The 27,228-nt window shown below is 32.3% G+C and overlaps 1 protein-coding gene and 1 pseudogene across 1 annotated transcript; one reads left to right on the top strand and one right to left on the bottom strand.

The window, feature by feature from the left end:
* Positions 1-1,564: 1,564 nt before the first annotated feature.
* LOC113848259 lies at positions 1,565-8,147 on the top strand (annotated as a pseudogene).
* A 578-nt stretch (positions 8,148-8,725) lies between these two features.
* Positions 8,726-12,844, bottom strand: LOC113848255 (glutamate receptor 2.8-like). The gene is made up of 5 exons (XM_027477697.1): positions 12,712-12,844; positions 10,749-12,103; positions 10,058-10,373; positions 9,454-9,869; positions 8,726-9,154 (listed from the first exon to the last, which is right to left on the bottom strand). Exons 1-5 carry the CDS (start codon positions 12,842-12,844, stop codon positions 8,726-8,728), a joined length of 2,649 nt encoding a protein of 882 aa, XP_027333498.1.
* Positions 12,845-27,228: the final 14,384 nt, after the last annotated feature.

The following is a 27,228-nucleotide window of genomic DNA, read 5'->3' as shown; positions in this document are numbered from 1 at the left end:
ACAGTTATAACATTCATGATTGGTTGATCATTAGTAAATTTCAAATAAGATGTGAACTGTGCAGCTGAGTAATAAACGTAAGTAAAAAAATAGTTGCATGGTGACAGGTACCTATGACTTTGGCTTAATGCACTGTAGCCAACAATAACATGAGGTTTTGCAGAGGAAAGAGAAAACTGAACTGAACAGTGAAGTTAACGTTGTTGCCTCATAATATGACACATGAAAGACAACTAAAATAAGAAAGGAAAAAAATAATGGGCAAGAACATTTCTCTATCATATTTGACCTCCAAATGCACATGGCTGCTTGGGTTTCTGTTCTATTAGTTTTTGGTTTTTTAAAAGTTTTTGCCTTTACCCTTACAAGTTTACAATCACATGCTATCCTCTCTCTTCTGCTCTTTCTCTCTCCTCTCAAGTGATTAGCTACATGTTTCAGCTGCATCATTGAATGCTTTTGACTCCACAGTTGAAGAGATTCCTCAGATCTACAGGGAAAGACTTTTGCACATTGTCAGCTTCAATTCTTCATCTTTCTCCGGTCTTTTTTATTTTTTGGTGACTGACTTTAATTCTATCAATCCAGAAAGTTTGGAGCTCTTAAATTCAACAACAATTCATTCTTATGACATGACTTACACTCGTATATAAGGTTGGTTTCTTTTAATGTGTATTTGTGTTTGGTTTGAGGTTAGTTTCTTCTGAGTGTTTTTCTTTTTCACTTTCTTTTTTGGTGGGCTTGTTGTTGATGATGGATCTTGATTTCATTGTTTGCAATCGGATCATTCATCTAATCATCTTTTAGTTGTGAAAATGTGTGTTAGTTTTGTTTTGCAATTTGCAAGTGTTTGCTGAAGTCTGAAATTTATTTTATTTTGTGTACTTGAGCTCTAAAAGTTTCCAGGTGTTCTTTTTTCACTTCTTTTCTTGTTATTAATATTCTGAATGTGCAGTGTCAGGGGTTGTTCAATTTCTGTTTCAAAATGTTTCACTAAATTTTTTAAAATGGTTTTAGTCACCAGTGCGCAGTTTCTTCAATTTCTGTTTAGTTGTGATCTCTTCAGGGCTTGATACCAGCTGTGATTTCTTCAACAGTCATGGTTTTGTCACATTCCACATTTCCATTCCTTAGAATGACATAATAACATCTAATCAGTGGCCATTCTGTTTTTTCTCTTTTAACTTTTTCCTTATTCTTATTTTGTTGGTCGGTTAAAGTTCCTGATCTTGGTTACTTTCACTGTACTACTTTTTTGTTCTATTTTCTTTTAATATATATTTCTTTTATTTCAATCCAACCTTTCTTTCGTGGTAACTTTGTTCTATTATTATATATCTGTTCCAATTTAGAACTTCAATTCCAAACTTACGAGAGACTCATCTTGGCCTCACAGATTGCAGCTGGCACAAGTGCTTTGGCTTAAATATAAAGGCAAGAGTAGTTAAACTTGGACTATTACTCTTAAGATGAAGGTGCTCTTATGGGATTGAAGGATGAGCTAACTGAAATCACAAGTTAAATGTTATAGAAAGGAAAATTGGATGTTATCAGTTTGCTTTCAATGGTTTGTGAAATGGAGAGTGATTGTATTGAGGACATGGACGTTGAAGTTGAAGTCCTCTCTTCAATGTGGCCTGAAGATATTGGAACTGATGTTGGAAAACAGTTCAATATAGAAAAGCCTGGAAGGGACCAAGACATGTTAGAGGAAGTCACAATCATAGAGGAGCCAACTATAGCTGATTTTCAGCGCCTCATGGAGCTTACCAATTATACAGATAAAGGGTCTTCTCAGTTAGCATTTCTCATGAAACACTGGGAGTATAAGCAGGCTAATGCCGTGCGCCTTCTCAGAGAGGAACTTGACAACCTTAGCAAGCAAAGGCATGAAGTTGAGCTAAGAAAGTTAGAGATACTTAAGGACAATCGATTCGAGGAAGAAAATTATGGCGGCGACAAACGGCCAGTTTCTATATTGGATGAAGTTTACTACACATGGCAAGATGTGCCAGTGCCACTCAGGAAAACTAATGTGGTTGTTCAAAACAAGAGGATTGAAGTTGATGCTGAGTATGACACTGCTGTGTATTGGAAACAGCGGGCGCTTCAATTGGAAAGACAATTGGAGGGAAGCATGCAGAGAGAGCAGACACTAATGGACAAGTTGCAAGAAAGTGTAAAGAATCTTGAAAGGCAGTCGTCACCTGTGGAAGAACTCACACAGATTCTGAAGAGAGCAGATAATTTCTTACATTTTATACTCCAAAATGCACCTGTTGTTATTGGCCATCAGGTATATTGCTGTGAGTATTGAGTTTATATCCATATGACCAGATATGACCCTACTTATATAGAAAAATCTTGCATAAGGTACAATTTATCTAAACTAGATTCGTTTTTTCCTTAACCAACAAAGTCCAGCACAACTAGTAAATAGTTGTGTCCCTTAAGTACGTTGACATGGGTTTGATCTCTGGCTGTGAGTATGGAAAATATCTTGATCCACGCATACACACACAAAAAAAAAAAGAGATTAGCTTTTCCTTAGGCTAAGTACTAAAAGAGTTATGACCTTGCAAGCATCAGTGACATATTTCTGAGCTTATATTCTTGTAAATATATTTCCTTCTTTTATTTACATCATGATGGTTGACATGTTGAAATATGTATGAAAGCAATTAATGCATTTAGAGAATAGTTATTTTTTCTATTGCCTAAGATGGAAGGAAGGCTCAGGCACTGGATTTAACTAACCTTTGTTTTATGCTGCCGTATTGCCTAGGTGCAGGGGACACAACAATGCCTGAAAATGTCTTTTTAATAGGCTAGAATAAGTGAACTTTGTGTTGTGCTGCAGGATCAGGTGGTGGTGAATTAACACGTGAAACATATAAACAGGAACACGTCACCAAATTGATGAGACATGCAACATAAATATAAGAACTTGTCACCAAATTGATTAAACTCTACATCAGTTAGGAATTACATGACACTGTTTCCTTCCAACACATGGCCCGTATTATGCACAGTACTTGCACTATACCTCCGTTATTGTAGTTTTACTGGTTCACCACTATGAATGTTAAATGAATGTTTGTCATTGTAAGGGGTCTTTCAATCTACAAAGTGCCGACTCTGATATTTTTCTTCCAGGACAAAGAGTTGCGCTATCGCTTTATCTACAATCATTTCCCGAGTTTACAAGAGGAGGTAATGATTGCTGTCGAAGCTCTTATTGCAAGGTCATATGATCAAGTTACATTGTAAATATTTTCTTTTAAATCAAAAGCTACACACATTTCAGAAGAATCTTCTTCAAATAAAACTTTTTTTGCCTCTTCATGAGCTATTTTACTTATTTTGCAAAGTAGCTTAATTTAATCACTTATTTTAGAGAAATAGAACCGAACGTGTTATAAGTACACTGAATATCTTGATTCTTAAAACTCATCTTTTTCAGGACATCATAGGAAAAACGGATGTTGAAATTTTCTCAGGATCTGGTGTTAAGGAATCTCAAGATTTTAAGAGGGAAGTAATGGAGAAAGGGTTGCCTGCAAAAAGGGAAATCACTTTTGAGACAGAGTTATTTGGGTCAAAGACATTTTTGATATATGTAGAACCTGTCTTTAGCAAGGCAGGAGAGACAATTGGAATAAATTATATGGGAATGGAAATAACCGATCAGGTATATGTCTGTTATTTACTTTCAAGTGTCACTTCCAATCTTGTGTTTGCACTGGTGAAATTTATATATTTTTACAAACTGCAGGTAAGAAAAAGAGAAAGAATGGCAAAGCTTAGGGAAGAGATTGCAGTTCAGAAAGCCAAGGAAACAGAACTTAATAAAACCATTCACATTACAGGTTTAATCACTTACCCTTATCTTTAATTTTTGAGTTATACTTTTGTTACTTTGGCAGCAAGAAACTTATTCTTCTCCCCTTCCCTTTCAATAGAGGAGACAATGAGAGCAAAACAAATGCTGGCAACAATGTCTCATGAGATAAGATCTCCACTTTCTGGGGTTGTTAGCATGGCTGACATTCTTTCCACCACTAAACTTGACCGGGAGCAAAGACAGCTCTTGAATGTCATGATATCTTCAGGAGATTTGGTTCTTCAACTTATAAATGACATACTTGATCTTTCCAAGGTTGAGTCAGGTTAGAAATTTGTCTTCTACCATTGCTTATTATCAGTGATATCCAAACTTATAACAGTTATTCAAAGACGAATTTTAATCACACAGAGAGGAACATGGAAGTTAGCTATGTATAGTGAAGACAAAATGGGTTCTAATTTTCTGATCATTTAAATTTATTCCCGTCCCCATAAACCTGTGTTTTCTATAGGAGTTATGAAATTGGAAGCTACCAAATTCCGGCCGAGAGAGGTGGTAAAGCATGTCCTCCAGACAGCTGCAGCATCATTGCAGAAAATGTTAACCTTGGAAGGAAATGTGGCAGATGATATACCTGTTGAGGTGAGAACTTAAGTAACAATTCCATGCTTTGATATCAAAGGTTCGGCATTGTTATTATGCATAAATTCGGGACAACTTCTATGATGTACCTCAACAGATAATGATTATTTTCATAAATCCCAAGTGCTATTGAAGTAGTTGACTGATAAATGCAAAAGCATTATGCAGGACTCGGGTCCTGACCTGAATTTCGAATGCAATGACATATTTTCACCTGATAGCTATGAAATTTACACTAAATTTCTCCATGCAACATTGCAGGTCATTGGAGATGTTTTAAGGATTCGACAGATTCTCACAAATTTAGTCAGGTATTAAGCTTTATGTGATTGAGGGTATGCTTGGATAGACATCTTAATGAAGTGGTTGTTCAATAAGCTCATATCATATAAGGGCTTATGGCATAAATTTGATCATTAAGTTTATTAGAAAAGTTACAAAGAGCTTATTTTAATAAAATACACCGGGAAGTTTATTAAAAATAAATTAAAACAAGCTCATGGAAGTCAAAAGAGCTTTTCAAAAGCTCTTCCAAACGTTCCCAATATAGTCTACGAAATGGAAACATTTGAAGTGTTTGGTTGTAAATTCATAGACTATTCATTGTTGAAAGTATATTGACAACCAAAAATTTTATTACTACAAAAGAATTTATTTCTGATTATCTTTTGCTTTACATTTATTATTTCTAATATTTTGCAGCAATGCAGTCAAGTTTACACATGAAGGCAAAGTTGGTATAAACCTTTATGTTGTTTCAGAGCCACCTTTTGCCAAAGCAGAAGAAGGAAGTCAAAAGATGATTACAGATGGATCAACTATTTCAGAAAATGGGGTGAAAGAAGAAAAACATGTATCAACACCTCGAAGTGGTAGTGATAAAAAATGTCACGATGGTCAGAAACACAATGACCATCTCAGCCAAAATCATGAATTAAATGATGAATGTAGATCTTCAGTTAAAAGTGAATGCTCAATGAATGGAGATACTGAGGAGCAAACTCATTCAACTGAAACAACAGTGTGGATACGTTGTGATGTGTATGACACAGGAATTGGAATACCAGGTATGTGATGACAACTATATAAATTCCTGAAATATGATTTCTATCCTTCATTTGGTTATAGATAGGATTAATTCTATTTTGTATTCATAAAAATTTGAAAAGAACTTAACTTTTTACATGTTGCAATGTGACAGAAAAGGCTATACCTACTTTATTTAAAAGGTACATGCAAGTAAGTGCAGACCATGCTCGAAAGTATGGGGGCACGGGGCTAGGACTAGCAATATGCAAACAATTGGTAAGCTTTTTATTCCCCCTCTTATTTTGGCAGAAGTAGAAATTCTTAGATAAAAAATAACATAGACAATCATATGTTATTTGAATGACGATGTTACTAAATTTTCATTTAAGGATTTCTGAGACCTCATTTTTTTTTTCCATAACTTGGCCTAAAAGAATTGATTTTTGTCTTAAAGAGAAAAAAAAGATGCTATTTCGCATTGTATAGGTATCTTCGTCATTTCTATGGACCAACTTTAGCAAGATTTTCTTTATGATACTAACTACATGTTACACCTTGTAAACGTTTCTTGCACTTGAAACAGGTTGAGTTAATGGGGGGTCGTTTAACTGTGTCTAGCAAAGAACATTGTGGTTCTACCTTTACATTCATACTTCCATACAAGGTTTCGACCACTTGTGAAAATTCTGATGACCCAGATGAACTCTCAGATGTGGAAAATAATGATGATGATGATGATGATGATGATGATGATGCAACAGAGGGTTTCTTCCAATTCCAACCACGCACTTTGGGCTCTCTCTTCTCTTCTAATGGACCTACCAGGCCCCAAAATATATTACCAGGTTTCAGAAGCTCAAATAAGTTTAATGGGTTTCCGGAGAATTCTTACTCATTTCCCACTAGCGACATAAGATCAAAAGGGACTAGTGCAGTTGAGGATGCTTCTTCAGTTGTTGTTGATCCTCCAGAGATGTCTGAATCAACAAGTTCATCAAGTCACAGCCCAGAAACAAAGCATGAAAATTTAGTTAATAGAAACAAACAGAATCAAGATAAGGCGTGTGCTCAGTTACGGAATGGTAGTGCAGAATCTTCTCAACTTAAGGAGGCAATAACTCTAGGAACAATGCCAAGTGAGCCTCAAACAACATGTCAGGGACAAGTGAAGACAGATATAACCTCCCAAAGTGTAGTTAGCAGCAGTAACACATCATCAGAAGTAACCAAATGCACATTAAAGCCTAAGATTCTTCTTGTTGAAGATAACAAGATCAATGTCATGGTGACACAGTCAATGATGAAAAGGTTAGGTTATAGCATGGATGTTGTGCATAATGGAGTGGAAGCTGTACGTGCTGTTCAGCGCCATACTTACGACATAATTCTGATGGTAATTTATTGAATTTCAAATTTTATGTTGATGCATTGTCTTTATATAAATCAATGCCTTTTTCTCTGAAAAAAAAAATTGGCAAGTCTTCTTTAGGATATGAATGATGATAACCTTGAAACAATTTGTAAGCAATGTGCTTATTGACGTAAATAATTTTGAGGTCATGCTCTGAATAGAAACTTTAGTTTCTGATAATTGTTTGGTGCTTGCAATTTACAGGATGTTTTCATGCCAGTTATGAATGGTCTTCAAACAACGAAGCTGATTCGTTCTTATGAGGAAACAGGCAATTGGGATGCTGCAAGAAAAGCTGGAATTGAACAATCTTTACCAGCTTCACATGAATGTTCTATACAACCTAAAAGCCGGATCCACATTATTGCAGTGAGTAAATCGGCTTGTGTGTGATTGGCTACATCTAATCTAGAAGACGAACTCCAACATGTTAACAACTATTATATAGTAATTTATATAGGTCACTATATTAAAATCTGCAAACAAATTCAAGCACTATATTCAGTTATTAAGGCTTAGTCTAGGTCAACTTCTTGATAAATACAAAGGATAAAAAACAAAAATGTTAAATGAATCAAATTTCTCCTATAAGTTAAAATCAAGTTATACACCTTAATTTTTAGAGAAATTAGATGGGAGAACTTCTAAAACAGTTGAGGTGTATAAGTTATTTTAACTTGTGAAAGAAGTTTGATTTATTATGCCTTTTTATTTTCTTCTGTACAAGTGCTAGTGAAAAAAGTTATCCGAAATAAGCCTTAAACAACTATTACAGAAAAAAAATGCCATGCCGCATTTTTATGTAGCATGGTGTGCTGAACATGACGATTTCTATTTTCTTATAGTTTCTCCGGGGCTCTTGATTTTCTTGCTTTGACATTTGTGCATCTGAGTTGCATCTTGCTTAATCAATTGAGCCATAACCCATTCGCACGTTTGTTCTCAAAACTAGTACTAACAAAATTCTTGTTGCTTTGGATTTGTCATCTCCAAAAAGCTTACAAATTTTCTTAATATTGAAACGAACTTTTCTGTATATAAACACATCCTTTGGCAGTAAACTAATCATTTTCTAATTATCTCATATTGATGCAGATGACAGCAAACACACTGTCAGAGAGTGCTGAAGAATGTTATGCACATGGTATGGACTCATTTGTGTCAAAACCTGTGACTTTTCAAAAATTGAAAGAGTGTCTAGAACAGTACTTGAGGTGATATCCATGTAAATTTCTACTTGTGTATAAAAGAATAAGAGGCTAGGAAAGTTTTGCAACGAGTGAATCATGCTCTTTTCATCTGTATCTACCTTAAATTGTATAGATCTACAATATTCTTTCCATCTCTCTAAATGTTAAAGTAGTTTTGAAGAGAGTGCAGGAGTCTCTGCCAAATAGCTATTAGCTTAGCCAGTTGGACTAATTGGACTATGAATGTAGAGGTGCATAAGCCTTTGCTAATAATAGTTATGAATGTATTGGTGGCAATTGGCACTAGAAAAACCATAAGAGGCACTAGGAAATCTCTTTCAAAGTTTATGGTAATATTTACTTGCTGCTAGTATATATTATGTAGAACTAGCTAATGATATTAAAATTAAAGGAGTGAAAATGAGTGTGCAAGAGCCAAGAATTGATGTAAAACAATTATTTAATAGGATCCATCATTTGACTAGGATTTGGATCTTCCTGAGTATTGCATGAGGTGCAGTTAGGGGTAGAAAGGAAAAGAGCATGTTTGTATCAAGTGATTTACAATCAAGGAAATTTGCCTGGTATAATAGGGTGTATCATGCTTCAAGCATATGGTTCTAAATTCCTTGGTGGATTTGGTGGGGCTACGTAATTCACTTCAGGCATCCATATATCTTTATCAGGAACAATTCTGGCATCTTTTTGAAAGTAGATTCTAAACATGGTATAGATTTTTTTGCAAAATGATTCATTTGAATCAAACTGAATGAAGACCCTCCTGTGGCCACGAAGTATCATAGAATAGTGTACTATAAGGGCAAATGATGAAGCCAAACCCGCAACGAGAAATAGTCCTTGGAAACTTTCAAGGTCAAGTTTGTAGGAACTATCCTCTTCAGAGGGTTGTATACAATGGGTTTCGTTCTTGAACCATCTATCTTCAATTGCTTTCATGGTATCTTGATTATTCTGTGTTAAATTTAAGATAGCTCTTGAAACATCTGCTACCAAAGGGGAACCTCTTCTGAATGCCTGCATGCATGCAATTCATATACAAATTAATTGGAAGAAAAGAGTAATCTCTCTCTTACACCCTTGACATTTTACATTACTTCACAACATGCATTTTATATAAAAAGGAAGCTTAAAAAATAAATAAAAGAGCATAAGTTGATTTTAATTCACAAAAGTACTTATTGGAAGTTAATCCACACTGGATTGATTTTCTTTCATTTTTTTACTATAAAAGGTGAAATGTAAGATAGTGTGAAAAAAATTAAGGGTGTGAGACAAATATTGCGAAAAAATGTCACATAAGAAGTTTGGCTTACAAAACCAAAGCCTGGCCCTTCAGTTTTGTATGTTGGTCCAATGGTGGTATATTTGGAGCAGTAACCTGATAGAATAACCTTTATGTATGGGATTTCATCAAAAGCAGCACTAATGCCTCCATTTGGGCTTCCCAAAGTTAGAAGTTGATCACATTCTTCTGCAGTACTATACAACTTAAGCTTGCTATTATCAAAGCCCATTTGTATTAAAGATTCGTAAGTATAATAAGACCCATATCGATATCCTACAAAGTCCCCATTCTGTAGTAGCTGACTCACATCTGTCACAGTTGGTCTTAGCTGTTGAACTGTCATTAACGTGGCCAAATTAGCTGTGTAACTCTGTGTTAGTATAAGCACTACAAAAATCCATATGATCACCACAAACCTAGCCAAGTTGCTCTGGACCCTCTCCCCTGTGAAATTTAACACCTTAGATAAAATGAGAATGAAAGAGTTACAAATATGCTCCTTTGATACTGTTTATAAGAAGCTTTCTAACAGTTTCTTAACTAATGATCTAAGAGCATTGGTCAGCAAAATTCAAAGTTCATATAAAAAGGACAGAAGGCAGTAGAAAGAAGAGAAAGTATGAAATTATTACTCTGTGCAAAAACTAATGTTGAGAAGGAAAACCAAAAGCTAGTGCTGACTTGATGGGAGGGAGATCCTCTGAAATCTTCATTGGCATGGTGTTCGAGCACCCAAACCACAAAGCCAATGAACACAAAGAAGCAACCGGTTGTGAGCCATAGTTCCCATGTCAAGGGCTTCAAGAAAATCCAAGCCTTTGTCTTGTTACTTAGTTTTGTTGTTGGCACTATAAAAGTTGCACCACTCTCGGTAAACGGCAATGTGAAGTCCACATATATGGACCAATTAGCCTTGATCATTATATCTCCTACCACCACATCATATTTCTGTCCAAAACCAGATACCAACAATTCATATTTAAAGCAATTGTTTATGGATTATTTGGTCAAATTGTTTTCTCATTTTTTAGTGCATGTAAATTATATATTAAAAAATTAGTTTTAACTCATTTCTAAAAGCTAACCTATAAAAGGAGGCTTTACTATAAGGAGTATTCTACTCATATTTTTTAACCGATATGAAAAATCTTAACCGAGTAGAAAATCATACGTGTATATATATGCGTATATCTGCAGAACAAAATTTCGAATGAATGAAGAAAAGCAATTTTGGCATGAGGTTATAGAATGGATTTTATCTGTTGACAAACAAAAAGTAGAATTGAATATTTCAAAAATACTCAAGTATGAAAGATAAGTTACCCCAAGATAAGTTTGCTTGATCAAGTTATCGTAGATTAAACCTGGGTGGAAAGGGTCATAATAGTTGGCAAAATAGACAAATTCGTAAGGAACCTTGTACGGTAACGTCCCTATTACGTAGTTGAAAACATCAATGCTGTAGCTACCCACAAGAACAAATGTGTTATTATATTGGTCACCTTTTTTATCAATGAACCTTTTATATTGATCAAAGGGAACTCCTACCCTCAAATAATTGGTGTTGGCTAATTCATATTCATCCCAGCCTATAGGGGTAGAGGAAGAATCCCCTGGCCAAATAATTGGTCCTAGATTGGTCTTAGAGATAGAATAAGCACCCATGCTTGTGGAATCCATATTTCTTTGTAGTGCATTTTGTGGTGTCCAATATCCAACCACTCTTTTCCCATCACCATTGATGTTAATTATCTGAAAAGATGATAAATTTACTTCTCCATTGACAAAACTGAACTCCCCTACAAGGCCTTGAAATCTGATCGTGGGTAACGCTTCCCTAAGTTTTGGACCAATTTGAGAGAGCCTCATATCTCCAAATTTTGTTGCATTGTTTGAAGCATTTGTATTTTGGAATCTCATATTTGTGAGCACAACTTTCTCAATCGCTATAGCTAGTGCTGTTGCAGCATCATAGGCCCATAGACCCAAAACATTTATTTGAGTGTCAACGATGCTAGGATATTCTTGTTGAAATTTTTTCTTCCACCTAGCATCAAAATCTTCAAGCTCTTTTGTCTTTGGAAAGTAGCTACTCACACCTAAGACCCCTTGCATTGAATCAATAATTGAAGAATTCTTCAAGGTTAAAAGATTACTCATCCTTGTGGTCATGATCCAAACATAGCCTTGCTTCATCATTCCCATGTTTCTTGCCATTGTGAACAAACGACAACCCAATTTAAGTGACACATGCACAATAAAGATTCTATTGGACATCATTTTCAATTTATGAAGCTCTTGGAGAATCTGTTGGTTGGTTGCTAAAGGGAAGATTGCACTTTGATAAGGAGTAGATACATTTGCCTCTAGTAATGCTCTAGTCATATAAGGTATTAGTTCCTCCTCATATATGCCTTGTGAGTATATGGGAACCACTTGCTTCCATCCAAAAGCTTGAACAATTGCTGAGATGGCTTTTACTTGAGCTGCATCATTCTGTGCCACTCGAAAAAAATAAGGACTTCGTCTTTGAGGGCTACTTAGAGAAGGGCTGGTAGCTGAAAATGATATAATAGGAACCTGATATTTGAGTCCCACATCAATAAGAATGTTGGCCTGCTTCGAAATTTGGGGCCCTATGATGGCTTTGACCTTCCCATTTTCTATCAAATCCAAACCTGCATGAATGAAATCAAGCGAAATATTAATTAAATTAACCAAACGAGATTTGAAGTTTAAGAGTTGTGATGAATTCATAAGCCTCCTGTGTCACTACGTTAATCTTTCAAAATTAACTTCTAAATTATTAGTCTTTTAATAACTTTACTGTCGAATTAATTATTCAAAAACTTAACTTTTAACCAAATTAATCCTTCAAAGATAAACAAAAAATATCTCTAAATTAATTATTTAGAGATTTAATTTGCCACCAAATTAGTCATTCAAATTCATTTTGTCACTATTTTAGTCTTTGGTAAGAATTAATTTATGATAAAAAAAATTTAAAGACTAATATAAAAATAATCTAAATTTTATAGCTAATTTAAGCATTTAAAAGTAATATACTTTGATTGAAAAAGACAATATTTATTACATTTTTGTATCTCTAATGTAATAAATATTTTATAATAAAAATTTATTATTTTTTAAATGCTTAAATTCACCCCTAAAGATAGATGTTAATAAAACTTAAAGTCGTTAAAGTAGATTCAAACCAGTGAGGTAACTCGAGTCACTGGTGAGTGGAGTGCTAAAATACTAAGCCATAAATGTAACTGTACCTTACCTACTGAAGCAGCTTCAATCACCTCTGCCATGGAATCCTTGACATTGAGAATGAGCCTAGTTTTATAATAACGCTGTGAAGCATACAAGTCTGAGAGTGCCATGCGGATGCAACTAAGACCCAACTTCCCCATCGACGAGTTAACATCAAGAACTATGCCAACGTTTACAGGGATCGTAGCATTTGGTTGGAAGGCCAAACAAGTGAAAATAGAGGCATTTAAGATCGAAAAGTAACCAAAAAGTTTCATGGCATTCATTTTTTGGTTTTAGGAAATTGAACTTTTGTCAAATCAGTGCCCGAGATGTCATTATATAAGGGGAAATATGTGAGGTTCTTGGGTTGACTTAGTGTTGGAAGATTCACGTAGCACACATATATTGACAAGCAACGAAGAAACATAGAAAGAACAAGGAAGGAGGGGAGAAAAACAGATTTTTCTTACTTGACATTTATCAAATGATTTGTTTCCTTCAAATTTGACCAATTGAACGTGTGAATACACGTTCAATGTTTGATTCACACGTTCAATGCTTTGATATGGTGCTCATAGAAAAGAAAAGACCTTAGTACTTATTACTATAATTTGTGTTTGAAAAAGTTAATCTTATTTTCTTTTACGTTTTTCTTTCATATTTTCTTCATTAAAAAATTGCTTCTAAAAGTATCTTTTTCAAAAATTTGTTTGACTTAACTTCTTCTAAGAGAAAAAGAATTCCAGCATAAGTTTTGTTAAATGATACTGAAGGCCATATGTCATTAATATAGGCAATAGTTTGCAGTGCGTGTACATCATGGTATTATTAAATTTTAAATAAAAAATGAAATGTATATTATATTATAATTTTTTAAATGAATAAATTTTATAAACTTAGAAAATAAGTATATTATAATTATTGATAATAAAATTTATTATATTAAATAAAATTAGAAAAGTAAATTTTTTAAATTAAAAATAACTATAAATAATTTAAAATCCTAAATTTTAATTAAGAATTATGACTCACAAATTATATATACAGGTAAATTAAGTTGATTTCTATGAATTTTGTTTCTTCAAATAATCTAATAAAAATATTTTGAATTTCAAAATTATTTGAAAAAAATCAGCATTCTTCATTTAATATAATATATCGACTAGAGTTTTATTTCAATCTACTTGTATTATTAAATTAAATAAAAATTTAAAGATATGTTTTATAATTGCTTTTAAGTTTACAAAGGAAGAGTGAGAAAAATGTGAAATGAGTAACATAGAAAAATGGTAAAAAAAAAATGTGATAAGTATTGTAGAAATGTTAAATGAATAATATAACTCCAATAAAAATATGGGCTGATCAGAATGAATTTCACAGAATTCAAAGAAAGGGTCGAAATTATTTTTTAAAAATTAAAATTCAATTTCATCTCTTAATTTTAATTTATGACTAATACCATCTCATCTCCACAAAAAAAAAAAAATCGACTATAGGTCTGCTAAGTAACATATTAAATTTAACTATGATATTTTCATACTTAAGTTTTCGTTACAACATTCCTTATATATATATATATATATATATATATATATATATATATTATTTTCATACTTAAATTCTTGTTTTATCATAAATAAAGGACAAAGTTACCTATATTCTTCTAAGATTTAAAATAATTCTCTCAATACTCTTTTTTATTTTAATTACTTTGACCTCCGTTTGATTCATATCATTGCACAAGAAATCAAGGATGTTTTGAGTAATCGAGATAGTACAGAGTGTCATGTTGTTAGATAAATTAAGAAAAAAATTGTGTAAGGTTTAAAAAAAGGGTTGATCTTATATCGCTTTGATGAGCCCACCATAACAGTGTTCCTTATAAAGGGTCTCAAATGCTCAAGTCAATATTTATACTAATAGTATAGTGATAGAATTTGTAACTTAATGGGTGAGGGTGGCATCATTTAACTATAGAAGAGTCTTGTCCAGCAGGGTGGTATGAATGACCCCAAGGTTATGATCCTTTGAATTGATCATGCATGCACAGAGCATTAAACATATAAGTGTTTAAATCAAAATGGGCCACCAATTGTATTTAGGTGTTGGGCTACTGGTTACTGAAGGTAGCTGGTGGTGAGATTTGGACCTTCTTGAATCTCTCCTAAACAAGGGTATTAGATGAAATTTCATTTAACCTGAGAAGATGTAAGTATAATTTACCCTGAATAAAAAGCATAGAAGTAGGTTTTGAAAAAGTAAATATGAAAAAAAGACATTTTTTCATTACGAAAAATATTTCATGTACCACTAGTAAGGGACACCTTCAGGTGTCTCCTAATTTATATTTGGAGCACATTTTTAAAATGTATATATACATAAAAGATAAAAAAAAAAAAAACACTAAAATGATTATCATTTACTAAAAGAAATTATCAAGTATTGGATAACATTTGTTAATATAATTTTTATCTAAAAAAATTATTAGTAAAAACTTTGACTTATATACTAATTGTGTATTATTTGAATATATTTAATGGTATGCTAATAAAATTAGGGAAAAATAAAATGCATCTTACTATATTTGCTGCTTTTTGGTAGAGGAAAGCAAAAAAAACTAAAAGAAAAAAGAAAAAAGAAAAAAGAAAAATTACTATATTAAATATTAGACTCTCTTAATATTAATTTGAAAAAGTACTTTAAAGTCTGCATAAGTAAGACCTAATCTTTAAATCTATAATTTAAAAAAAATCTACACATGTATTATTTTGATACATGGGTTCGTAACCCACCTTTTGTGCCCCTATCCTAACTACATGAAAGCATGAAAGCATGTGGCTCATAACTTTACAAAATGGTATTCCTAGATCTTTAATTACACGTAACATTGTGTATAGCCAGGAGATATGAAAAAACTTTCATTTTCTAAGTTGAAGATTTGCATCTATACTTGATATGTAGTTGCATCTGACCAGATGCCTAAAGAAGTTCCTAATATATACCATTTATCAAACATAGGTTGGCTTTGAAAATGAACACAACTGAGCTTATAAATAGCATGCATATGGAATCGACAATCTTCAGGGGCATGAGATGCCAAATTATAAAGCACTTATTCCAAGTGGGAACCTTACACTGACTGAAGCAAAGGAAATATTGAAGGGGAATAATAAGAAGGTAACAAATGTGATACACTGGACCATACGAGATTTTGAGAAAGCTTAGTTCGGATAGCAATTGCTAAAATGGAATTAAGGAGATGAGAGGACACAAACAAAATATATGATCTTTCAGATGTATTTCTTGGATGGATTCATGTAATCTTAAATAAATAATAAACCCATGGTCACATTAAAAAGTCAAAATTTTAAAAAAATAATACACATGACTTTTTGTAAGTGGTCATGTGATCGTTATCAAATTTTTAATGTTAATAATTCATATTTAATATTATCACAATCTTGTAATTATTCTCATTTCAGTATATATTTATAAAGGGTCGAAATTTTTCTACTTCAATTATAGATTTGGCATATATTGCTCTCTTATTCAGCTGCAAGTATTTATTTATGCATCTAAAAATATATGAGCTAACCTGAACTAGAAGTGCCAATTTCCTTATCTAGAAGAACTCTAAGGAGGAAGCATATATCAAAGAATAGGATTTTTAATTAGTGGAACTATACGTCATAGTTCACACATCCATGCAAGTGGGGGACCAGACTACTACTCTCTCTATCTGTCTCTGTCACTTTTCTCTGTTTGCCACAAAAGATTCTAACACCAAATGTCTCTGAAATTATATATAATTAGATTGCTTTTACACTAATCAATCACTAATCTGTATAAATTAACCTCACCCAGCACCAGTGCTCTATCCACTTCTGAAGCTGGAGTCATAACATTTAGTTATAAACATCTAAAGATCATTATCCTAAGTGTCATTGTGGGTATAAATAAGGTCACGCACAATTTTTTATGCTCCAAATATGACATTACTATTAATCATTATCTGTTAACAATGATTGAGAACTTGAACCAAAACAAAGGCAATGACGTTTGAGCAATTCATGAACCCTTAAAACAAACTGCTCTTATTCGTTAAACAGATTATTTAATTACTATATATTTTTTAGTACGTGTTCAGAAGAATTAAATATACTTTATTAAATATTTTGAACTATTATAAAAATATGTATAGAATAATTTTTATGATTTTGAGATAAGAAATATTATTATTTTTAATTAAAAAAATTAATTTTAACTTCAAACATATACTCTTGAATTCATTTTAGAAAAATCGTTCATTAAATTGCTAACCAAAATAGAGGAACTATTGTAAGTTTCATTTGTCTAGATCTATAATGTTGAATACAGTTTTGGATGCTGCATGAAATCAAATCAGACTTAAGGTTTTGGAAATATATATAAACAAATAAAATATAAAATAAAATAGAAACATTAAATATAAAAATAAATTAACATTTTAAGTTTAATATTATATTTATCTTTGTAATTCTTTTGGCTAATAATAGTGGAGACGAGATAGGAATAAAAGTGATGACCCTATGAAATATGAAGAATCAAAGTTAGAGAGCATTTCAACTCTTTTTGCGAATGGGTACAGAATATATTTTGACGTAATAAAGCAGATAAAATGAAGCATCAAGGTAGAAATTAGATGTTCCAATGGCAAAAGTTGGTTCCTATTTTGATCCCAAGTGTTTATGTTCCCACCCTTTTGCTAACCAAGGGAACTAATTAATCAAAGTAGAGATGGAATGAAGAATCAGCTACGTCACCACAATGGAGATGAAGAACATTTAAACTTAATCCTTGATATAAAAAAAATTGTCATCATATTATTAAAGATTTTGTTAATATCAGTTTTTTTTCATTATATTAAGGCTATGTATATATATTGATAAATTTAATATATTAAAATTATAAAATATAATAAATATAAATTTTAATAAAAGTTTACTACTTTTAAGTGTTTCAATGCAACTTTATGAACATAAATTAAGATTTTTTTATTATTAGTTATGTTCAAGATCGATTGCACGAAGCAAACCATATGATGCTTTGTTTATACAAATGAGACTCCAACCTATTTGACTTATCTGAGTTTTCACAGTTCACTAGATTTTGAGTTGGTGGTGTAATGTTCCCTACAACACGATAAAGGTATCCACGTACAAAAAGTTTTTAATGCTAAAATAATATGTGTACAATTAGAATGACGTTGCGTGGAATAAAAAGCCTATTCTTAGCACTATAGTTATATAAAGAACAATCTTACAAATTACACAAGTTATGCTTTATTAATTATACGTCTTTTTAATTATTTTTAATAATTTTTTTCAATTAATTAAAAGTACATAAAAATAAAGAAATGTAACTTAATGTCACAAATGATAACAGACATGCTTTAAAAAAATATTTATTAAAAATAAAATATTTTTTAAAAATCAGAAGATTTACCACTAAAGTTTATTAAAAAATATTTAAATTTTTTAAAATAATATAATTCTTAAAATAAAAAATAAATTTAAAAATTATTTATACATAAAGAAAGTATTAACATCTTGCAATCTCCATTTAAACAATAGTTATTTTAAATTAGTTATTATTTATTATAATTTAAAAAATTATTTAACCTAAAATAATAATATTTTCTATTTTTATTTTTAAAAAATTATTTATTAAAATATTAATTAATATTTTAAAATAATAATAATAATAATGCAAAAGCTGTGGAAGGTTGATTTCAACTCTTTGTAGGTCGCGTGTGCAAGTTTCCGCCGGTACTAGGATGCTGGTAGTTTACATCAAATTTTATTATAATAAAAAATAATATTAAAAAAACTAGAAACTTTCGCCCTTTTGATCATTCAGCCTTTTCTTTCTACCATTCTTTATTGCAAGATTCAAAATTTGGTGGAAACACGGCAGAAGCGGTGACTAATGGTGCAATTTTTACTCTTTCTTTTAGTTTTTGATTTTTTTCTATTTTTTTTTTTTTGCTTTTCAATTTTTTTTATTTTCATTTTTCTCTTTTTTTTCTTATCTCTTTGAACAAATTTTACTCTTCCCCTTCTTCTTTCTCTTTTTAGATTTTCTCTCTTAAAAATATGTTGTTCTTTTTTTTCAGATTTTTATTTTTCTATTTACTTTTAGAATTTTTTCCGTCATTCATACTAAAATTTAATTTTTTATGCTGAATTAAAATTTATTTAGTGTAAGATTTTTACTTCTACGAGTCATATTAATTTTTTAACGCTTTTAAGCATAAAAAGAATTCGAGTACAGGCTAAAAGACATAGTGATGAGTCTTCAACAGGTCTCTAGGCCCTGAAAATTTTTCTAATGTTCAGAACCACCGTAGTTTTAACTAATAATAAAACAGTGTATATGCATTTTTATAAAAAAGAAAAAAGCATTAAAAAAATTAACGCATAACAAGATTTTAAACAAATAAAAAATTCATAAACTAAACATTTTTTAAATTACTTTGACTTTTAAAATATTTTGAAGAGTGTTTATAAAAGATAAAAAAAAATTATTTTATAAATTAAATCAACTTACATTTCTTTAATTTTTAATAAAATAATACCTAAATGTCAATGATCTTAAATCAAAATAGAATTAAAATTTTAATTAAATTACAGTTGAGTAAACGATGAATCGATGATTTCATCAATTTAATAACTCATCTGATTTAAAACTAGAATCTTGTTAACAAAATGCTTTAAAGATATAAAAAATAAATAAATTATAATAAAATAAGATTATAAATTAAATTTCTTCAAGGGAGTAACTTTACTTAATAACTCTTTACAAATATTAAATTTCATTAGTTTAATTATTAAATTAAAAATTATTTTTTAATCTTCAAAAATTATTTTAATGTATAATATATAATTTTTAAATATGAGTAAGTATTCATTATAAACTTATATATCTACAAATTTTGAAGTTATCTAAATTTGATGCATAATTAACATAAATATACAACCTTATTCAATTATTGGATTGGAAAAATTTAATATTTATAAAAAGTTAGTAATAGGAGTAATTATTATTAAATTTACTTTTAGAGTAACTTTATCTTTATTTTATGATAAAAATTAGAGTAAATCATCAAATTAATTTCTCAACAATAACAATTATACATATTAGTCATTTATTTATTTAAATTTTTTATTAATTCTTCATATATTAGCCTTTTATTTATTTAAGTCTTTATCATTAACAGGAACTTGAAAAAATTATTTTTTATTATTAAACAACATGTAGAAGCTAATGCAATATTGTTCCACACATCCTCTTCACTCTTTCTCTTCTTCCTCTTTGAAGTTTTTGGCCACTTGAAGCAACAATGTATAAAATTTCCTACAATCACACTTAACAAAACCATCAAAACCAATGATACCCCCTAACAAAACTCGCAAGTGGTGCACATAACACAAGAAGCAATAATCTCATGTTGGACCTTTTGTATGAACAAGAAGATCCAAAGTTTCTCGATCTTGCCATAAACAACTTCCATGACATACCATTCTGGATTTGAAGAAGAAGAAAGAAAAGAGTGAAAGAAAAATGTGAGACAACATCATTTTTAATTTTTATGTGTTATTTAAAATTTTTTAGATGTCTATTAATGATAAAAACTTAAATGCATTATAGTCAGATATATAAGAAACTAACAAAATTTAAATAAATAAATGATTGATATGCATAACAGTTACTATTTGAAGAACTAATTTTATATTGCATTAAAAATTATAAAAGAGTTTGTTAATAGTGTCACTCTTTAAAAATTTTGTATTATAAATTCTTTAATCAAATTATATTATTAATTAAAATTATTCTTAAAATTTTTACATTAAAGAATTAAAATAAATGTTTATTATAAAATTCATGACATGTAATGAATACTTTTAAAATAGCAAAATCAACAACAAAAAATGTAGTATTAAATTATTAAATTATATATTAAAAAATAAGTATTTCTATTAATGTGTATTAAGTACGCTTTGAAAGAAATTAAATTTGTCATTAAATATTACATCTATTCGTGAGTTTTCTTGTTCAAATATTAAAAAGAGACAAATAAATTGGTAGAATAATTATTGTGTTTGTTATAGTTGCTCATTCATAAAATTAATGTTGTATTAAAATAAAGAATTCTAGACTTTTCAAAAAATATGAAATCAATGATGATGAAGAATAATTTAAACAGGGATAAATTATAAAAATAATTATGAATAATATTTAGAAGAAATTAAGAGTTTTTAAGTTCTATATAAAATATATGTCATTTAAAATTCCTTTTATTTGATACAAAAAAATTTTAGTTAAAATATTGAAGTATTTTAAAATATACTTTTTACTATTGCATATTATCTGCTAATTTAGAATTACTTTATCCAAACGTAATATAAGAATAAATCATATTTACATCTTTTAAAATTTTAAAAAAATATTTTTATATTACTTTAATTTTTGTATTTAAATAAACACATAAAATACATTTTCTTAATAATAATAATAATGTGTTTTCTTGTTTAATTAAAAAGAATAATTATTTATATTTAATAAATTTATAATATGATAAGATATAATCATTTATATTTTTTATGTCAAATAAGTAGTTCACATAAATAAAATAAACTAAGTATTTTATATTTTAAATTTTAATTGGCTTATTATTAATGATAATTATTAAATAATATATTTCATTTTTTATCAATTTATAAAAGAATAATAAAATCAACAAAAAAAAATGTATTTATCAGTTCCTTTTTATCCACAGGTTCTTTTTCCAGTTGAACTCCTTTATAGAAAAATTAAGTAAATTATTTATTAATTAGTTCATATAAATAAATAATCATGTATTCTATTACATTGAATCTTACCTTATTTTAAAATCTAACTTGTAACTTTCAATAATATCATACAATTAGTAAATTTATATGAGTAAATAGATGGTTACTGCCTGATTGCACTATTATTCAAATATATATCAGAAGATTCAACCTCTTCTTTTCAGGCCCTTGATCGTATTTATCCAATGTTCCCTCCCTATTTGGACGAAGAAAAACACTATGAATTTCATTAGAATTAGAATTTTACCATATATCAATCATCATTACTTCATTCTTTTACCTTAAATGGGAAGATAACTTTTCTTTTCTTTTTTTCTGCAAAAAGAAAAGGTTAAAACTTTAAATAAATAACAGCAGATAAAAAATGATTCATATCACCCATAATATTTTCTTTCTTTCTTTAAACCATTTAGATAAAAAAAATGTTAGCAATTCACTCCCAAACATATTTTTTTTAACACACAGTTAATTATTACTTAAAATTTATTAAAAATTACAAAAATAACTTAAGTCTCACTCTTTCTCATTTTCATGAGATCATTATTTTAAAATTTATCTCCATTGTACTAATTGTTTTCCTTATAATATATTAATGTCATCCAAATTATATAAAAGTTGCCAATTAATCATTTTTTCATTTTCATGTTCATTTTCTCCCTTTACAAAAAGAGACTTAGTTTCATCTTTAATTGAGAGTATATGAATACGAATCACATCTGAAATTAAACTGTTGAAACAAAAGGAAAAGCTAAAATAGCTTTGTTTCCGCTTTGCCCACATTGTTTATTCTCTTTTATCCCTGATTGATGCTTCTGGTTGCTTTCAAAATTTGAACTTGCCAATGATGCAGCAAAATGTGCATTCACTAATAACTATGCCCTTAGATTGGGACCCAAGAACCCACGGGGCTCTCCTAAAATAGAGAAGACTAGCTTCTTTTTTTTTCAGAGTTTTTAAAACTATTATGTCATTCCACAAGTAACATATATTATCAAACATGTAGATTATGTAGATTAACTGATTGTTTAATTTAATTTATGTACTAGATAAGGAACTGCTCCATCCTATATATAGAAAAAAGAAATTGAGTACCTATTCGACCTAGTTTAATCGAATACTTTTTGTTATGATTAGAAGGTAATTAACTCAACTAAGGGTAATAATCAAGGCATTATCTACTTTAAAATAAAGGGCCAAAACTCAAGACTGACTCAGCAGGCCCATTAGCCCATAACAATGCCTATAAAAGGAAGGTAGAAAGTACAGGTAAATGATTGACTTTTCATTATTAAATAGCATTTATTGCTTAGAATCGAATCCTGACTTCAGCATCAGAGTACCTTTTGCAGGTGCCCTCTCCATATCAGTGACAGTCAGAGGGACATCACGCTTCATAGCAGAGACTTGAAGACTAATGTTTCCCTAACAGGAACATTTTGGCGCCCACCATGGGGCACGATTGCCTTACTTTTTCGATCAATATGGTACTAACAAGAAGTCAACAGGACAGACATGTTCAGCGGGGGGAACTTCACAGCAGCAGCAAGAAGATATCACACCTAACCAACCGACACCTGAGGTTTTGGTGGAAGGAGACACCGACGAGGACCTTTTAGCAGTGTTAATGCAACTCAAAACAGAAATGATAGAGATGAAAAAAGAAAGGGAAAAAGATGTCCTAGAGCTCTCGGTCTTGAGAAGGGAAAATGCCCACTTAAGAGAAGAAATAAGAACATACATCCCTTCCCAAACTACACATCTCGCCTAGGATCAAGGGGAGTCCTCGGTGTTACAAGAGAAACCGAGACTAATTCAGCAATCTGAAACCAAGAATGACTGAGATGATATAGTGAGTCGAAGCCCGTTTGCTCACCATATCTTGGATGCTAAACTACCTGACAACTGGAGAGACTTAACAATAGAAAAATATGATGGCACAACTGATTCAGGGGAACATTTGGATGTTTTCACAACCCAAGTCGGCCTGTACATAGAAAATGACTCTTTATGGTGCAGGATTTTTTCCACTTCACTAAGAGGGCCAGCTCTCACTTGGTTCACCCGACTCCCCCCCTCATCTATTGACTCCTTCACAACCCTCATAAGACGGTTTAATCTGCAGTTCATCACAAGCCGACCTCACCCCTTGACATCCCTGGCGCTTGTCAATAGTCGTCAAGAAAAAGGAGAATCACTCCGAGCGTTCATAGAACGACTCGGCAAAGTGACATTTTCCATCCATAATCTAGAACCAGTCCTGGCCATGCACCACCTTACAACGGTTCTTAAGCTCGGGCCTTTTGTTAACAACATTTGCAAAAAACCGCCAGCTGACTTGGATGAATTGAGGAGTCGGGTTGCAAAGTATATGCAGATGGAGGAATTAGCCGAGTACCGAAATCAAATTCGGATGGACCAGGGGTCCAATTCAAAAAATATTGACAAAAGAGAAACTTTCAGACCCCGGCAAGAAAATAAAAGGAATGAGCCCGAGAGGCCGCCCAGGGGGCCTAAATACCCCTCTTACACCACACTCAACACTAACAGATCCAGGGTACTTGATCAAGCCTTAGCAACAGAAATCTTGAGTATGCCCAGATGTGGCAACACCCCTCCTCGGGCAGATAAAAGCAAATCTTGTTGATATCATCGCAATAGGGGTCATACGACAGAGGAGTGTACGACCCTAAAAGATAAAATTGAAGATTTAATCAAGGAAGGACATCTTCGGGGATTTGTACAAACAAATCCCACTGGTCGTATTGAGAGAGGTAGGGACTGATACCCCCAATCTTCGAGAAGGTACGAAGATAAGCAACCTGAGAGACAGCGGAGCCAGTCAAGAGAGCCTCCTATAAAAAAATATGATGAACGAGAAAAATACCCAAAGAGGGTAATCAACACCATAGCCAGTGGGTTTGCTGGTGGAGGACCCACCCATTCGGCTAAAAAGAGACATCTCAGATAGGTTTGCTCTGTTAACAACGTTTCATTGGGCAGCAAAATTCGAATTCTGCCCATTACATTCACAAACGATGACTTTCAAGTAGTGGATCTGGTATAAGATGATCCGATGGTCATCAGTGTTGACATTCTCAATTGTACTGTCAGGAAAACACTCATTGATCAAGGGAGTTCGGCTGATATCCTTTACTGGAGTACATTTAAACAACTGGACATACTAGAAGAGGAGCTTCGAGAATACCATGAGCCACTGGTCGGTTTTTCAGGAGAGCGAGTGGAAACCCGTGGATGTATTGATCTTTACACCTCATTCGGGTCAGAGCACAAGAAAAAACGTATCAAAGTCACTTATCTGGTGGTACACGCGAATAACTCGTATAATATACTACTCAGCAGGCCATCCCTAAACAAGTTGAAGGCCATAGTGTCTACTCCTCACTTGGTTATGAAATTTCTGTCAGAAAGGGGTAGAATTGTCACCGTTCATGTTGACCAAAAGACAGCAAGAGAATGCTATTTTGCAAGCCTACGCCTCAAACCATTCCAAGACTATAGACGAGATGTTAATATTGTATCCCCTCGGTCTAAAAAGGACTTGGAGGTTGAATTGGATCCTAGGGTTGATGAGGGGTGTCGAGTTGAGCCCCAACAAAAATAAGCAACCTTTTCAACTTGGACCGAAGCCTGAGCAGGTTACTTATCTGGGGGTCGGTTTGTCTGTACAAGAGAGGCAAGACTGTCAGGAAGTACTGCAACGTAATACTGATTTATTTGCCTGGTTGACTTCAGACATGCCTGGCATCGACCCTGCATTTCTCTGTCATCACCTATCGGTTTATAAGGGGGCCAAGCTGATAGCACAGAAGAAGAGGAAGACTGGTGGTGACAAAGCAAAGGTAATAGAGGAGGAAATGGGTAAGTTGTTACAGGCCAGTTTTATCCAAGAGGTCAGATATTTCACTTGGTTAGCCAATGTGGTCATGGTTAAAAAAGCAAATGATAAATGACGAATATATACAGACTTCACGGACCTCAACAAGGCATGTCCAAAGGACGCATACCCTCTACAAAATATTGATACCCTGATGAACGGTGCAGTCGGTCACAGGATACTCAGTTTTTTGGATGCTTATTCTGGGTATAATCAAATCCGGATGTATCCCCCAAATAAAGAGAAGACGACATTCATCACGAACTCAATAAATTTTTGTTATCGAGTAATGTCATTTGGCCTGAAAAATGCGGGGGTGACGTATCAGAGGTTGATGAATAAATTTTTTGAAAAACAAGTAGAGAAATGCATAGAGGTGTATGTAGATGATATGGTGGTTAAATCTACTGCCTTCGAACAACATCTCGCTCATTTAAAGGAGGTGTTCAGGGAAGCTAGGCGACATGGGATGCAGTTTAACCTAGAAAAGTGTATATTCAGCGTAGCTGGTAGCAAGTTCTTGGGGTTTATGTTATCCGAGAGAGGGATCCAGGCGAACCCTGACAAGTGCCAAGCCATCATCGACATGACTAGTCCTCGAAATGTCAAGGAGGTCCAAAGACTTGCTGGTAGTATTGCTGCCCTTGCCAGATTTTTACCCATCATGGCAGACAGGTCTCGGCCCTTCATTGACTTGCTTAAAAAATCTCAAAAGTTTGTTTGGACTGACGAATGTGAAGCGGCCTTCATCCAATATAAAAATATGTTAGCAGCACTGCCTGTGTTAACAAAACCGAAGCCCGAAAAAAATATAATTATTTACTTGGCTGTATCAAAAAACGCCATCAGCTTGGTCTTACTACAAGAAACTCCTGAACCGGTCCCTATCTACTTCATCAGTCAGACACTTCAAGGTCTCGAATCCCGCTATCAGCTAATGGAAAAAGTGGTGTTAGCCCTAATCCACACAGCTCGGCGGTTAAGACATTACTTCCAAAGTCATCGAGTGGTAGTGCGAACCGATTGCCCAATGGCCAAAATTCTAGAAAAGCCAAAGTTAGCTGGTTGGTTAGTATGCTGGACGATCGAGTTGTCCCAATTTGATATTCATTTTGAAAACCAACGCCCCCTTAAAGCTCAAGTACTGTCAGATTTCGTTAATGAGTTCACCTTCTAGAAACATACTAGCTTGGATATGTGGAGCCTAAATGTCGATGGATCATCAAATCGACTGGGTAATGGAGCAGGAATTATACTAAAAGGGTCGAATAATATAACTATTGAGCAATCTATTCGATTTGGATTCAAAGCCTCCAATAATCAAGCCGAGTATGAAGCTTTGGCAAAAGAAATTGGAGTAAAACGTATCACTTGCTGGAGTGATTCAAAGATAATGGCTGAACAGGTCAATAGAGCATATCAGGTGAAGGATTCGGTAATGCTCCAATATTATCAAGAATTCAAAAATATAAAGGATGATTTTGACGAGGTACATGTTTGAAATACGCCGAGGACCATAAATGAACAAGCCGATAGACTTGCTAGTCAAAGGAAACCTGGGCAATTACAAAGAGTGATTCATCAGAAAATCCCTCAACCTAGCATTGTCAAACAAGAGTGCATGGACATAGAAAATATGCCTCAAAATTGGATGACTCTGATCATTCAATACCTCGCCAGCAGCAGCTTACCAACGGATCCAGCTTCGGCCAAGAAAATAAGAATGCATGCAGCTAAATACCTCCTTCTCGGCAAA

This window comes from Abrus precatorius, unplaced genomic scaffold (genome assembly GCF_003935025.1).
Source record: "Abrus precatorius isolate BTA unplaced genomic scaffold, Abrus_2018 Scaffold8, whole genome shotgun sequence".
In the NCBI taxonomy this organism is placed as follows: domain Eukaryota; kingdom Viridiplantae; phylum Streptophyta; class Magnoliopsida; order Fabales; family Fabaceae; genus Abrus; species Abrus precatorius.
The sequence above is the reverse complement of the archived record's forward strand: the minus strand, read 5'-3'. Positions and strand labels throughout refer to the sequence as shown.